At 39.6% G+C, this 16156-nt stretch overlaps 1 protein-coding gene across 1 annotated transcript in view; it reads right to left on the bottom strand.

The window, feature by feature from the left end:
- CDC123 (cell division cycle 123) overlaps positions 1-16156 on the bottom strand; it is a 36855-nt gene that overhangs the window by 17023 nt on the left and 3676 nt on the right. Inside the window, exons 3-8 of the mRNA XM_048963233.1 lie at positions 16035-16089; positions 14789-14821; positions 11728-11823; positions 10918-11024; positions 4810-4858; positions 2868-2943 (exon numbers count right to left, since the gene is read on the bottom strand). Coding sequence (XP_048819190.1) covers positions 2868-2943; positions 4810-4858; positions 10918-11024; positions 11728-11823; positions 14789-14821; positions 16035-16089 — 416 coding nt within the window. The remainder of the gene's footprint in view (positions 1-2867; positions 2944-4809; positions 4859-10917; positions 11025-11727; positions 11824-14788; positions 14822-16034; positions 16090-16156) is intronic.

The following is a 16156-nucleotide window of genomic DNA, read 5'->3' as shown; positions in this document are numbered from 1 at the left end:
TTCTCCTTGTACAGTTCTGCCCTATGTTTGGTGAACCTCAGTTTACACGCACATGCTCTCACTATTTTTAAGTGAGTTTCAGAAGTATTCTTTGCCCAAGTTTACATTTCCATTTGTTGTCTTGCCCTTTCAGTTTCATTCATCCTGTTTACTCCAGTGAAAAACACTTCCATTTGGAAGAGTGAAATGAAAGGGGGAGAGGCCAGGTTTGCCAATTAGCAAAGAGGACAAAATTGAATGTATCATAAAGATTCTCATTTAACCTACTCATTAAGCATGAAATAACACATACCCGTTTGATAAGACACAAGAATTGAAACCTTAAATCCTAGAATTAAAGTGACATATTATCTAGTATCTTTGTGCCCACCTGAGGGCTTTCTTCTGTCTCAGACATTAGATAAATCATCCCAACTACATCACAAGCACTCCATTCAGGCATTTGTTTGAATGCAAGATGATAGTTTATGTCAACATCAACAGGATTAAACACTCGCATCTTAAATGACAAAAGTCCTCATGCAGGATACGTCAACGTAAACCACTGCAATACTCTGCTGGACAAACGTCAAACTAAGACCTATGCCTCACCGCCAGATGAGTAACATGTAGTATTTACGGAGGAAAAAAAAGCCAGAATCCTCCACAGAAGATGCATTAGTGACAGCAGTGTACTCTTCTAACCACACATAAAACACAGAGACTAAGTCTTACTTTAGGACAAAGCTGACCACCTCCAAAGATGAGCTCTTTCAAGAAGTCCATATAAAGTTCACAGCTTAAGCGGAACTTTGAATTATGAATAGCACTGCAAATGTTAAGCCTAAAAGCAAAAAGCAAGAGATGGCAGCACTGCAGGGGATGCAGACATCTAACTGGAAAAGCACTCACTACACTTTGCAAGTACTGTGCCTTAGCTTGACTGACAGGCTCATTAATTTTAAGAACATGGGAACATATTGTGGAAAAAAACTTGGAAGTGTCTTAGGAAATGCAGTTGGCGTGCTTGTAAAAAACCCATACTGGTAAATTCCCCAGGTTTCAAAACTTAGTAATGCAATGTGCAGAATGTTTAATTAGGCAGAGTAAAATACCCTGGGGTATTTGAAAGTAAATATCACTCTCTTTCTCAAGCATACATATTATGCACACATACGCATTCTGTAATAGATCTACTTTCAAATGTTTTAGCATTTATTACAGTGATGCATATCACTGGCAGTTGTGTTCTAGAAGCACTCAGAATCATAGAATTATTTAAGTTGGAAGGAACCTTTAGAGGTTATCTAGTCAAACTCCTCTGCAGTGAACAGGGACATCTACAGTGAGATCAGAGCCCCATTCAGTCTCACCATGAATGTCTCCAGGGATGATGCATCACCACATCTGTGGCAATCTGTTCCTGTGTCTCACCACCTTCACTGTAAAAGACTTTTTCTGCATATCTAACCTAAATCTACTTTCTTTAAGCTTGAAATTGTTTTCCTTTGCTCTATCACAGCAGATCTTGCTAAAGAGTCTGTCCACTTCTTTCCTCTAGGTCTCCTTTAAATACTGAAATGCTGCTCAGGTCACCTTGGAGCCTTCTCTTCTCCAGGCTGAATAGAATCATAAAAATCACTCAACAGGTCAGGATTCTGCTCTTCCTCTTTCAACAAGTTACATCAATACCATTAAGTAATGCAGGATTAATGGATAACCTCAGCTATTAGTAAAATAAACTCTGTTACAAAGAAATACAATAAAGCCTGCAATTGGCATGAACAGACAACACTCAGATCAGCAGATCCCCAAAAAGTCTTCATGCAGTTCATAGAACACCTGATCAAGAGACAAAGGACAGGAAGCAAATTCCTATGACTGAATAAGGTGGAACAAGATGAAGAGAAATTACTGACAGCTCCTAGCAGGTACAAAAAGGCATGTGCTGTACTAGCATAGTAACTGTGCTTGAAGATGCCAGGAGAAACAATGAGGACTACATAACATCACATACATAATATCCCTTCCCCACTGTATCATTATGAGGAATCCTGGACATCTCACTTACATGTGCCCATCTTGGTGCTTCTGAATACACAGGTATGGGACAAAAAGTGAACAAACTTGCTTTTTGTTTTTTTTGGAGGAAATCACTTTTCTTCCTATCAATTCTGGATTACAGCTTTGCAACATTACTGCTACAACACTTTGTCAGAAGAGTTCCAGCAGAATGGTTCTTGTTAAGGACTACTACGTGGTCCAATCCTGTGCCATTTTCATTTCTGTTCGTCCTTTAAAGATTCCACAGTAGCGCACATCAAAAAGGAATTCAAACTCCAGAGTGACACTCCAACTGCATTTAAAACCCTCAGTTCAAGCACCTGGATGTGCAGTAGTTGTCTAGGTTCCTGTCACAGGAGAAGCTATTCAATACATCTAAAGCAATACATGAAATATATTTTGAATTCAGACACATGGTGCACCCATGGATGTATTCTAGCCTCCACAACTTCCTGAACTTAACATTCAAGCGTGGTAACATTTAATCAACATAACCAACTGCCTCTGAATTCATTCTGCAGGTTGGGTATGATTTAAAATTCTCTCCTGAATATAAAGGAATCCCTTACAAAACAGCCTTTGGGTGAAGTTACTGAATTAACAATTAGAACCATGAATATTCCCACTGTCATGTTGGGCTTACTACGGCAGCAGGCTTTCAAAGACTGTGGAGAGAGAAAACTGGCATGCCACATTTAAGATTATAGACATTAATTCCCAAACTGAGTGTGATAAGGAAGAAGCGTGTTCAGATTCAGCACCAATTCAAGAAATCAGAGAAATTTCTAAGAACTTCATCTAATAATTTAATCTCTAATTCTCACCTATTAGCTTGTTTTCCTTGACAAAGCATCTGAATTCTGCACCAGGAATTAGTTCACACCATTTGCGAAGAACAAGCTATGAAGGGAAAAGAAATGACAAAATATTGTTTCAGAGGGTAATTTCATTTTATTTTTTTTTTAAACAGGGATATCTTCTAGATCTGTCAACAGTTTTGCTGCAATAGTAAGACAATCTCTGATGTTAATTCTTATACCAGACAACAAAACAATCTTACCCTGCAGTTCATACAAACATGGAATGGCTTGGGTTGGAAGGGACCTTAAAGATCCCACAGCCACAGGCAAGGCTGCCACCCAGAAGATCAATTCATACAATTATCTTTGGAAATACTCGAAAGAATTTGACCCAGCATTAATTTATACATGATGAGAATGCAAAAATAAAAATCATCCTAATAGGCAATAATTTCCCAATTTAGAGCCCCCTTTTCTGAAGGCCAGTGTACTTAAAACACTGATGTCCAGAAAATAATGTAGTAAATGCCACTTCTTCCCACAGTTACATGTTTGGTGCGTGCCACGTTGTCAATATATACATCTGGAGTTCCACATTCCAAGACCCTGGGTATAGCTGTTATATTCATAAGCCCTCTGTGACTGCACAGAAACAGGCCACTAGCACTGACTACATCAGATGGTCATGAAGTCCTTCACGGGAGGATGAGAAGTTGTACATTGAAAGAAGAAAGTTCAGACTGGTCACAGGAAGAAACTTTCTTACCATGAGGACAGTCCAGCATCTCAACAGCCTCCAGCCACTGAGGTTTTTACAACCACATTTGACAGCACACCACAAACCCAATTTTATCTCACAGCTTACCTGGCTCTGAGCACAGAGAATTTAAACATGAAGTTACTTATAAAACAACTTCTAAGTTGTGTTAATGATAAAGCATGGAAAACAGAAAACCATGGCACAATAAATCTGCCATGGAGTTGGCAGAAAGTTGCTCTCTAGTCAAAAGAGCTGATGGGAGAATTCAATTTAATTTAACCAGATCAAGCCCTATTGTGGTATACATCCAAGCAGAATTCTGTGATGCCTCTGAAAGCACAAACTGGTTATAATAAGGACACAGGAACAAAATAGTAAGCAAACCATTATCATGAACAGAAGAGAATGCCCAATAATTAAAGCATATTTCCAGCACTCTCTGCTTTTCCTAAATTGGAGCATTCAGATATATTCATTCTTTCAAGGGTCTCAGTTACTGCTTGTGGGCACTGGAAACCCCCAGCAATATCAACTGCAGTATAAAAAAAATCCATAACCAAATGTTCCAAACTACAAAGTAAATATGAAAAACTCTTCTGTATCTTTAAAGCCCATTAAGATAGCGCTTCAAAACAGTGCTGATGCACTTTCCCAAAGCCCTTTTAAACCCAAAGGATGATGACAAAAAGCTGTATTTACATAAAAATTATTAGAGACATAACTAGATGCTATCATAAAACAGACAGCACCACAAGAACTGTTTAATGCAGTATCTGAGTTGCTAACAAAGTATTTTAATGCAGCAGAAAGCATACCTAATGAGATAATATAGACCATTTCAGTTCTTAGTAATCAGCTACAAACCCCAGCCATCACAGCTAGCTTCTCTTAGTAACCTCAGCCATGATGTTCCCAAGAAACACATTATAAGGAAAACACAACTCTCAGCTATTGAGCTTCAGCTTCCTGGCAAAACTGGACAGACAAAAACAGAAAGCTGCAAGGAAGCTTCACGCATCTGAACTTCAGCTTGACTCTGACCCACAACTAAATGAATACTTAATGACCTCCAGTTCTCAACCACACTTCCCCAGCAACACAAAACAAACAAAAAAATTATTTTTGGGCACATACTCAAGCACAAGTGGCTGCCTGCCCACATGTAATTCACTTAAGTTAACCTAGGAATCATAGAGAAAGTCTTACCTCATAGTTCAAGGGAGGATCAGGGGAGTCATCAGTACAGTGAATAAACCTGGAAGAGTCACAGGCACCAAAATATGCTTTTAGATATAAGGCTCTAGCCACAGTGAGGAAAAATTACTCCAAAAATGTTAATTCCAAATCCACAGCTAAATTACCTCTAAGACAGATAAAGGAAGCAATTTCAGTGTGTCAGAGACAAAACAAGACAACTGCTTTCCACAATTATAAACAATCGCCCTTTTTTGATGTAATGTAGTTTGGAAAAGCCTAAATTTGTACAGGAACTTTGGCTAAAACCTTATTCAAGGTTGAGTTTTTTCCTCGAATTAACAGTGCTGCTCCTTTTGTCTTTATTGATATGCAGGCATAACTGGATTCTCAAGCACAAAATGAACATTAAGAGCACTAAGGAAACTATGCTGCAAGGAAACTAATGAAATTGTTAACATTAACTTCCTAAACCAGATAACCAAGACACATCACTGTGCCTTGCAGCAGTTCAGGATTACTTTCATTTCTATGAACAGGAGATGCAAAGCAGTGCTGCTCAACACTACTGATTCCTCAGCATGGTGTTTTGCTAAGTTAAAGAGCCTTAAGAAATACTCTCAGAAATCTCCTGAGAGTGAAAAATGAACAAAACCACTTCCATAACTGCAAGCAGATGTCAAGGTTTTGTCCTTGTGAGCAGCTCACTGTGTGCCACCATCCGGGAACTACCAAGAACTGAGACAGTTATATCCAAGATAATTTCTACATACGTTTTTGCTATTACACAGCAAGTTTTGATAATTCCCTTTGAAATTACAGGAATTATTGCAAGAGAGCATAAATCTTCCACCCAAACACACTTCCTGACCATACTGGCAACAAACTATTTTGATGTGCAGAACTGTGCTACGGGTCACTACTGAGCAACAGTCTTAAATGGCAACATTTCTCCAGTCTCCCTTTGGCACTGAATTTAAGCAATCCAGAAGCCTAACATCTCTCCTCTAAGCAGTGCACTGTAAGATGTGGCTGCTCAAAGCCTTTACACTTTGTAAGCAAAGCATCACGCTGCCCAGCCTTCAATCTAAGGCTAAGGGCTCTCCTAAGAGCTTTCTCAGTATGCTGCCAGAAGAAATAAATTTTTAGTTTAGGCTTTAATATTCACCACACAGAGCAGAGCAGGCTTTCCAAAAGTAAATCAGAGACCACATATCCGTAAGTCTATGTGTACAGATAACAGCTACAGTTTATATTCCCAGCAATTTAAGATCTGTCAAGGCAATAGAAACACTCCTGAGAGCTTGCAGTTTTGCTATCCTAAAAATTCCCCCCATTGCAATCATATCTGCTTACTGTGCTCAAGAAAATACTCCCCACATAGCAAAATAACCATAAACTACAGGTAAAAAGGCAGCCAAAACCTAACATGCAGTGTTAGTCCCTGCACATTCAGACCTGCATTACCTTTCAGAGAAATCCATGTTTGAGATTGGGGTATCTGTAATCTGCTCCATTTCAGTTAGATGCAATCTTTCCCAGCTGTCAAAAAACAGCCTTATAAAAAAGTCAAAACTAACCCTTGCTAGCATTGATATTTTGGGTGGAGGCTACATGGGTGGAAGGGGGGGAGGGGGAGATATCTTCTTTTCTATTTCTTAGCAACTTGTTCCAGCATTAACTGTCTGGACAGCTGAATTCACCCATTGCACAGAGCCTTTTCAACATCAGAGGCAGAAGGCTAAGCAGAGTTTCTTCCAACTGCATCCTCTGCAGGCTTGGAGGTAACTCAAAGAGCATCAGAGAGACCTGAGGACCACAAAATTAAGAGATGCACCAGCTTCCTTTTCTGAAACCTCTGAAAATTATCATTTTAAATACTAGTAAGCACGAAGGAGTTAAACTCTGCTGTTTATTGATCTTGTGGTGTGGTCAACAGCTTGTTTACAGATTTACACTTAGATATCAACAAGAGAATGATCAAGGTCTTTTTTTAAGTAGCAAATGCACGTTAATCTCCAAATGCATACAGCTGACAACAGCACCCACTACACGAAGCAGCATGCAGCACTAAGAAAAATGACTTAAGAAGGTTTGAAAGATCTCCAGTACCCATCATGCCATGAGAGCAATGAACTGAGATTATCATCACACAATAAACAATTACCAATATGAGAGCTGCAAGAATCACTTTGTACCAGACGGTTCAGCTGATGTCTTGTAGTTTTATTTAAAACCTTAATAAAAAAAAATTAAAGATATATTTCTATATTACTACCTGCACTGCAAATTCCTAGGGAAAAAATGGGCATTTGAGTAAAACCTCAAGAAAAGAAAATGTCTGAGGCATCATATTCCACATCACCTCACATGGAACTGTTTATCCTGAAATATGTTATATTCAAGTCTTAAGTACTGTCCTTGCAAAAGGTACCCTGATTGCCAAATCACTTCTTCATGAGCCAAGGCTGCCTCCTATGTTCCATCAGGAGAACACAGGCTGCCACCCTTCCACATCAGGGAAAAAAAGCTTCTCAACTTCCTACTAAAAAGAAAAATACTTCCTAGTTGAAGGAATCACATTTAGTGTCAGCAGAGCCATTTTTGACTCTCTTTAGTCAGGCATTTTGTGAAAGTGATCAGTTACGAGTAACAAGGATCCAGGTTTGGTTGGTTTCACCTGCTTCTGCCTGTGCCAAAGTGCAGTACCTGCCAAGAACAGCTTTTGCATGAGGTTGCTTTTGACCAAGGTTGAACTTCAGATATCTGATTTCATCTCTACTGATGGTTGTTTAATAACCACAAAAATGCTGAGGTTCAGCGCCCCAACAGCGACACCTGCAGATCTGAAAAGCTCAGCACTACACTGCAGAATCATAGAAACGGTCTCCCAGGTTCAACAAAATTCCTAAGGTTTGTATTCTGCTTATTAGTGACAACAAGCCTATCTCTGAAGGGCACTACCCTATCATTAAAACTATTGCTACTGTTTATAGCAGCCTGGGGGGGTATTTACTTCCAACAAAATGCAGCCCAAACGTTCTAATAATTAGCAAGAAAGCTGTGTAGCAGCTGCACACTTCCTGTTCAAAAGAGGAGTGTTGATCGCTTAACAGAAATCCCTGTTAGAAAGGGATTTCTTCTGTCACACAACCACAATGTTAAGTTCTTGAAAGCCTACATTAAAAACTGGAAAGTCAAGGATCACACCACCCACAAGTTTCCTGTGAACTCAGCAAAGTAAAATGTAGTGCTTACTTGAAGCAGAAACAATGACTACGTTAACGAGAACGTTGCTCTGAAGTCTTTGCTAATTTATGGCTGTTCCAAGAAGAAAGTTAACTCATTCTGAGCTTTTAAACCAAACAAGTGCCAACATGATGAGAAAATCCAAACATTTAAATAGTCAAAGCTTATCTAGTCACGCTCTGTATCTGCAATAAGGCCGTATTTTTCATGGTTTGTGTTAAGGTATTGCATAGCTGAAGTTTTCTCAGAACTGGAGACAGTTAAGAACTGCAGCAAGGGCATTTCTCTGACCTGAACAACAGATAGATCAATATCAGAGAAGCAGACAGGAAACAAGAGAAGAAAGAGGCAGAGAAAGTGCTTTAATTCCCACATCACTGGCAATGCTACATCAAGAAACAGTTCTTCAGCTTGCCATTGTAAAGTCTTCTCTGTGTCACAACCCAGGAAGTATATTTTTAAGTTAACACCACTGAACAGAAAAAAGAATAAACAAAAATCTCAGCTGTTAATTATGCAGGCCAAGAAGCTTTTAGAACACAATGAATATTAATGAAAAAAACAGAAACATAGCATTTCTATCCCTTCTCTATCCCTTACTGTGATCAGCCTCTCTCCAAGGATTTAGATATATTATGTTTTCAATTTTTGTTTGTTCAGCGCTTTGGTTCTTATGCCAACTGCACTTCTAGTTTCTGCTTGCTAGGACTGTGGAGCTGGCAGCTAATCAATAGCTTAATTAAGCCCACCTCTGTAACTCAGCAATAATTATTTCTGTGTTTGGATGGGGACATTTTGTATTAATAACTTGGCAATTAAGATATATCATGCAGAGACTAGACGATAATTTGTTCTTTATTTGCAGGTTAAATTGTTCCTTATTCACAGGATACACAGAAACCAAAGTGCTTTTACAATGAGATGTTCATCTTGTTTTAAGGTCCATTTCCACCCAAATTCACAGACCTTACAGGAAGGGAAATAAACGGAGTGCTTCTCAAATGGAACTTCACCTTAACCTTGGGATTAGGTGACAATCTGACAAACACATCATGAGGTTGGTTTACCTACCACCCGCTGAGTTGCATTACCCAACTGTGCATCCTACTTTAGCACTCTGGAAGAGGAGTGCAAATGGACTGGAGTAGGACAATCTGAGAAGCTTTTCTGCTGGAGGTTACTTCTCCCCAAGCAGGATCAGTAGATGAGAACATACCTGCTAAAGGCTGCTCAGCCAGCACTGCTTTTAGTCTGGTGTGAATCTAAGGTGAAATTACTGATGGCTCAGGTTAACACCCATGCTGTGAAATTTCACAATATAGGACTGCATTCGCTGCCTCCTCTGTAAGTCAGTGCTGTCTGCAGAGGTCAAGGTGAACAGCTGGGGCACTAAGCTGGCCTGATGTGAGATAAAAACCCTATGAGAAAATGCACCAATTGCAATCCCAGTGAAGGTAATCGAGCCAATCCTTTCTACCATCTAAATGCATAACCTAAAAGCACAGGACTGCACACACAAAGAAGTTGAGTTGCCACAGCTTTCAAAAGTGCACAGTGCTTTCCAAACACTTGACTGTGTCCCAAACATTAGAATGGGGTTAACCAAACAAGCATTCACCAACGGGGGGGTTGGTGTAATTGTTGCTCAATTGCTTTATGACAGTAGAATACAAAAAACCCACAGATATTCACAAAGGAAACAGATATTTTTTCACAAAGTGTACAGATATTTTCAGACCCCTGAGGTACTTCCAGCCCTACAAGCAGTTACAACAAAGATCACATCAGGACAGTTTGCTCCAAGGGTTATCACGCCAAGCAGCCTGGCCTTCCATCAGTGGAAATCACAAAGGGAAGCTCCTTAGTAGGGCAACTCTGAAATGCAGATGGCATCTCTTAGCATTTTCATTCTCTGTGATCCCAGAACTTTAAATTCACAGTGGTTCCAACTGTTTTCCCAGTCTAACACACTTCTCTAACTGTCTTATCACTCCAACATCATCTCCCCTCCTTCCCATTCTCCTCCTTTCCACCTCATACTGTTACAGGTTATATCTAACATAAGACACAGTATCAGAATTGGACTGACAGCACTGCTAGCACTCCATAAATGCAGAGATAAGGATGAGGATGTTGTTACCTATTCATTATTTCAAATGCACCAACAGATCACAGGGGAAAGGAGTGCTGAAAAGAATCAAAAAGGAAGGCAGGAGTTGCACTGCATTAATACAAATGGTTTTGTGTTTTAGACAATACAATTCTCACCAGGTCGTTACCTACATAAGACAAGACTACTGTGCTTGATAAGCCTCTACAAAGTAAAAAAAACAAGAAAAATCACCCCAAAACATTAAAACACCACTTGCTTGAGAAAGCAGCTCAATAAAAAAAACTAAGGCCTAACCACTAATGGTGTGATTTTACAAGCTGTACTTCTGTATGTCTTCCTGGTTTGTTTTTTTTTCACTCACTTACATATCAAAATTAAGCCAATTAAGTATAAGAAAATGGAGCCTACTTCTCTCCTGTTCACTGAAATTAGGTAAACTCCAGTTTACAAGAAATTACTCACTTATGGTAAGTAACACTGACGATAATTTGCCTCACAATTCTCTGCAGTAAACTGGCCCTGGTATTTATTTTTGTGTGGTGCAGGGAGAAAAAGAGGAAGATGGGAGAATGTTTCAAAGAACAACTACTTACTGCACTTGAGATTTACTCGATGGACAACTTTTATACAACATGAAACTTTTTCTCAAATACTGATTGTTACCCTTCAGTAAAGAACACCAAGGTACTGACAAACTACCCTCTGTGGGTTAGGGTTTTGTTTTTTAAACTAGATAAGGCTGCTAGAAATCTACTTACGGCTGAGTGAGGTCACGAGTAATGAAGTCTGAACTTTTGAAGAGGAGGAAAATGTCACTTAGAGCTTTACATTTCAGAGAGCTATTCATTGCAATCCAGTAAGCATCCTACACAGGAAGAAAAAAAAAAAGATTATCCAAAAACACAGCTTTTCTAGCAGAGAGTAATGCAAGCTATTGATCTATCAGAACTGAACATTATGCAACAGTTGACACACATACAGAAAATGATTTTTGGATTTTGAGGAAAGCTTCATCAGCTGTTAACATAGAATAGTTATGTCTCTTATGAATAGTCTGCTGAAAGTAGACCAAACCTATTCAAAAATGAAGTACATGCCTCACTTCCAAGCACTTTCCCAGAATGCTTGAACACTAATCTCGAGAATATAATACAAAATCACTTAGGGCATCCACTGTTTAAGGTATAGTTAGAGCTCCTAAAAACAGCTAGAGGGAAATGTACTGCCTTTTTAAAAGAGAAGAAACAATTATTTTTCTTTCATCCCATGTAAGGTTCTCAGCTGATATCCTGAATGAGGAGAGCATGGCACCACACTGTTACCTGGAGCAAAGACAACTGGATGTTATGTAAGACAGACAGTGCTACCTTGCATCAGGCTCACCAAACACCACACCACTGAGCTCTAATTCACCACAACAATTTGTTCTATCAAACTTAACTGATGTCATTTATCACTCCCTTCCTTATCAAGCTCACTAGTCTGCTCTATTTTCCAATGCATTAAGATAAACCAAAACATTCTGTGCGATAGCATCTGCTACTAGTTTTTGGAGTCAGCATTCTTACCCTTGGAGCACTCCAGTTTAGCTTAGGAAAAACACTGCCACCTAAGGAACTGATGGCTTCTTCAACTTTAGCTGTAAACTCTGGGAACTCTGGTGCCTGGAGAAGGAACAAGAGCAAGACAAGAAAAAAAATAATAGTAAATGTCTTATGTAAATAGTTAACACAGAACTTGAGTGACTGCTCACTTAACTTTTGGTTTTATAGAGTGTTTCTAAAAACATTTCAAATAAAATCTTTAAAGTAGCTTAGTAATACAAGCCAACTTGCATCAGAATCAGGACACACTGTGAGGCTACATGCTGGAACTGAGAATTTTGACTTACAAAGGATATTGCAACAACTGTAAGCATAAGAAAGGAGAAAAACGGCCAAGAAGCCATAAGCTCCACTCTTAATCTTAAACAATAAAAAAAAAAACCTGACTGCTGACCTTTAAAATAGTAGGAAAGTATTCGTATGTGTTTCAGACGTTTTAAAGATGCACAGGTCTAAAGCCAACGCTATTCCTACCTACATCTGCAAATGTAACCCAAAGGTAACTCCTAGGTTAAAGCCCACTGAGCTCTAAAACAACAAAGCCCTCACAGCCATACAAGAGACCATAAAAACTTCATACAGTCTTATACATCCATCCTGCAGCCCCTCACAGAGTGCACACGCTTTAAATAACTCAAAAAAAGAAAGAAGTACAGCAACCTAAACTGAGCTTCATACATCCCTATCTTTCCTCAGTACATTATCCAGTCTCTGTGGGAAACCACACTTGGAAAACTGGAATAAGCACTTCTTCTATTTCATTTTTAGAGCTTCAGTCAATTCTAAGGAAGAAAAAAGAAAAAAGCATTTCAATAAGAAGTAAAACTCTTCATGCAGTGCATTCTGACCTCCTCTTATTCTGATGGAAGCCAGGAGCCATACCACGTATGTAATGCCAGTACATATAAAAACTCACTGAGAAGACATTGCTATCATCCCATTTGATTAATACAAGTGAAAAAACATTACACAAAAGAAGAGCTCTAAGGCAGCATAAATAAGTTAAATTCTAACACTGACCAAATTCTGGATGTTTGACATTTGACATCCTATGTTCTAATTCTTCTTCAGGATATAGAAGGGGCAAGGGAAAGAACTTCTACCTCATGACTCAGGTGGGGCACCAAACAGAAATAATTATAGTCACAATTCATCTTACAGCTCCCTGACAATAAAAGCAGATGGGAAACCAATCATAATCCAGGATTTACCATTAGTGTAATGCTGTAATGGGATGACAGTAGCAGGGTAGCAGCCTTTGGTTACAACAAATGAGAACAAGCCCAAATGTAGCAGCCACAGATACAGAAATGAAGGAAAAGAGCTGCTTACCTTTGGAAGGCCCCAGGTAGGCAGGGATCTCCAGCAGGAGATGCCCCCACCTTCAATGCCATCCCTTTAATGAGGTCTGGGAAGAGGTAGATCCTGGCTCCACCCCTTCCAGTCACTCAAGTGCATTGCTTGCACCTGAGCTCCCCTGGGTTACCTTTCCCTCCCTGAGTTACCCTGCCTTCCCACCTGTTGCTCAGTTGCTGTTTCAGGCCATGACTTTGCATTTCCACTGCCATTAGGAAAACAGAGTGCCCAAGGCTGCAGGACACTCTCCAGCCTCCCCTGCTTTTCTTTATACATCACTGTTCCTATTATCTCCCTATTCACCTTCCACACTGCTGCCTGATCCATTCCTGTGTTCTGCAGTAACCCTAGGCACAGCTCCCAGCTTTGTGCTTTCTAGACAGGCTGTTTCCTCATTCTCTTCATCACTGCCAGAGTGGTAACATGCATTACCTGGAAGCACAGGAGACTACTCCCATTCACTCTTTATCCCCAGAACAGCCCTTAGTTTGCACACAGAGAAAGCATATTTATCAAGGTGCCTTCAGACTGATTACCTCCTCCCGGATTTACAAGAAGGTACATGGCACATTATGAATTTCTACTTCAGATTTTTTTGGTGCATTTCTGTTGGAAATAACCATGGGCACAACCCACACCCATAATCAAACATTTTCAAAGTTGCAAGGTTGATGAAAGACAAAGCACAGCCAGTCTCTGAACAAAAGCCATCCTGTAAGCTTGAAGTTCTCTTCTTCCTCTACCTGTTTAGCTGCTAAGTAAGATATTCTGTGGTATGGAATATCCCTTAGGGCAGTTTAGGTCAGCTGTCCTGGTTCTGCCCCTTTCTCTATGCTTCCCAACAATTGGGTTGATATTGGAGAGAAAAATGAGGACACAGTCAGAAAAGAGAAAGTCTTGATACTACACAAGGACTGCTCAACACTCAAAATGTTTGTGTTATAAATACTGTTTCAGACAAATCCAAAACACAGCACCATATGGGCAGCTCTGAAGACAACAAACTACATCCCAGCCAGTCCCAGTAAAACTGGAGTTGTAGAGCTGAAATCCACACACAATACACAGTTCCTTACCTGACTAAACTGAAATCACTTGCCCTGTACCCTTCCAGTGGATATAATACATCTTAGGATGTATTTTCATACTGTGTTGTGTAAGGTTCCAACCTTAATGATTCTGTGATCCTGATTCTAAGCTGGGCAGAGCACAAAGAGAGCATTAAAACAAGAAAAAGGGGAAAACAAGGCAATAGAAAGCAAGGTACTTAGGAGGAAATAATGGCAAAGGTACAAGAGAAGTTCTGTGAAAACTGAGCTGCAGGGACTTCATTTCTTCTGCATTCAGTTCAATTAAGTAATTGGAAGACAATCAAAGCAGTGAAAATAAAAGGCAGCTATATTTAGACTAATCCTTCAGTTCATTTCCTATATTCTAAAAAGCATGTGATTGTTGGGAATGAAGAAAAGAAGCACTTTATTTTTAGTTAAATAAAATAAAGCCAGCAGAACGTTTTTAAGGTTGCAAACACCTATACTGCCATCTAGTGAGAACGATCAGAAAAATGTTAACTGCAGCAGATATCAGTCACTGGCCACAGGTTTCTATCACAAGGCTCAGAAAGAATATTGCTTACAGACCCACAAGCTGGGATTTTAGAGGACCTTACCTTAAGTGTTGCAGTATTCTCATCGTCTGACCACTGTCAAGAAAAAGAACAAACCCAAGGTCAATGGCTTCCCGTGACATCACTTATGAGAACATCAGAATCTATACAGCTTCCTACAGCATGTAAAAATCACTGCCCTGATTATTCTGCAGAAAAATATGCCTCCAATTATTACAGTTACAAATTAAGACAGGAAAAATTATGTACATTCAATAGAAGTACTGTTGTGAAGTACAAATAAGAGACAATACCCATATAAGACGATTGCAATTCATACACAAGACTGCAGAACTCTGTAGAGCCTTTCCTACCTAAACCTTTGCCTCCCACACTTCTATCATTAAGGCTTGTGAAGGTCTTGGAGAATATACCCTATGAGGAGAGACTGAAGGAAGTGAGGCTGTTGGGTCTGGGGAAAAAGAGGCTGAGGGGAGACCTTATTGCTCTCTTCATCTGAAAGGTGCTCACAGTAAGAGCGGGGTTGGCCTCTTCTCCCTGCTGACAGGTGACAGGATGAGGGGAATGGCCTTAAGTTGCACCAGGATAAGTTTAGGTTGGATATCAGGAAAATCTTTTCAGAAAGGGTTGTTCAGCACTGGAATAGGCTCTGCAGGGAGGTGGTTGAGAGACCATCCCTGGATGTGCTTAAAAACCGTTTGGATGTGGTGCTCAGGGACACGATGTAGCAGTGGGTCATTAGTTAGGGTAGTATGGTCAGGTTGTGGTTGGGCTCAGTGATCTTTAAGGTCCAACCTGAGTGACTCTATGATCCTGTGATTAAACCCACAATCCATTAGTCCTCACTTACCTTCCTTTTTTCTCACCCCTTTTGTAATTCCTGTCACCTTGCTTTCATAACACCTTCCAGCATTTTTTAATTCTGCAATACCTCTGAGTTATTACAGCCTTAAGGACTTTCATTATTTCTTGACGTAACTCCTCTAAATACACTCCTTCTAATCTTTCATGGCATAAAACAGCAATATTTTCCACTTCCATTATCTCACAGCATTCCCTGGTCATTATTAGAAATGTAATTAACAAGAAAGTGTGAGAGAGCACAGAAACACTTCAAACTTTTCTTGATGTCACAGTACAAATAATTATGTTTGTAAACTTCTTCTAAGGCAAATAACATGTGATAACCATTTTGGTGAAGTACCATCCTCACTTGTAAAGCATGCAGAAACAGTTACATGTTAACATCAAGTCTCTAAAGGAAAAACAAAGTTGAGGTATTACTGACCTGTATTTCTTCTGCATCATCACTCCCCTCTGGGGTTTGAGTTGGTGGATCTTCTCTGAGCCAAAAAACGAGCAGAGAAAAAAAACCAAGTGAGCACTGGACTTTGAATTGACCACATGTAT

This window comes from Lagopus muta, chromosome 1 (genome assembly GCF_023343835.1).
Source record: "Lagopus muta isolate bLagMut1 chromosome 1, bLagMut1 primary, whole genome shotgun sequence".
NCBI lineage: Eukaryota > Metazoa > Chordata > Aves > Galliformes > Phasianidae > Lagopus > Lagopus muta.
This window is presented reverse-complemented; position numbering and strand designations above follow the sequence as displayed.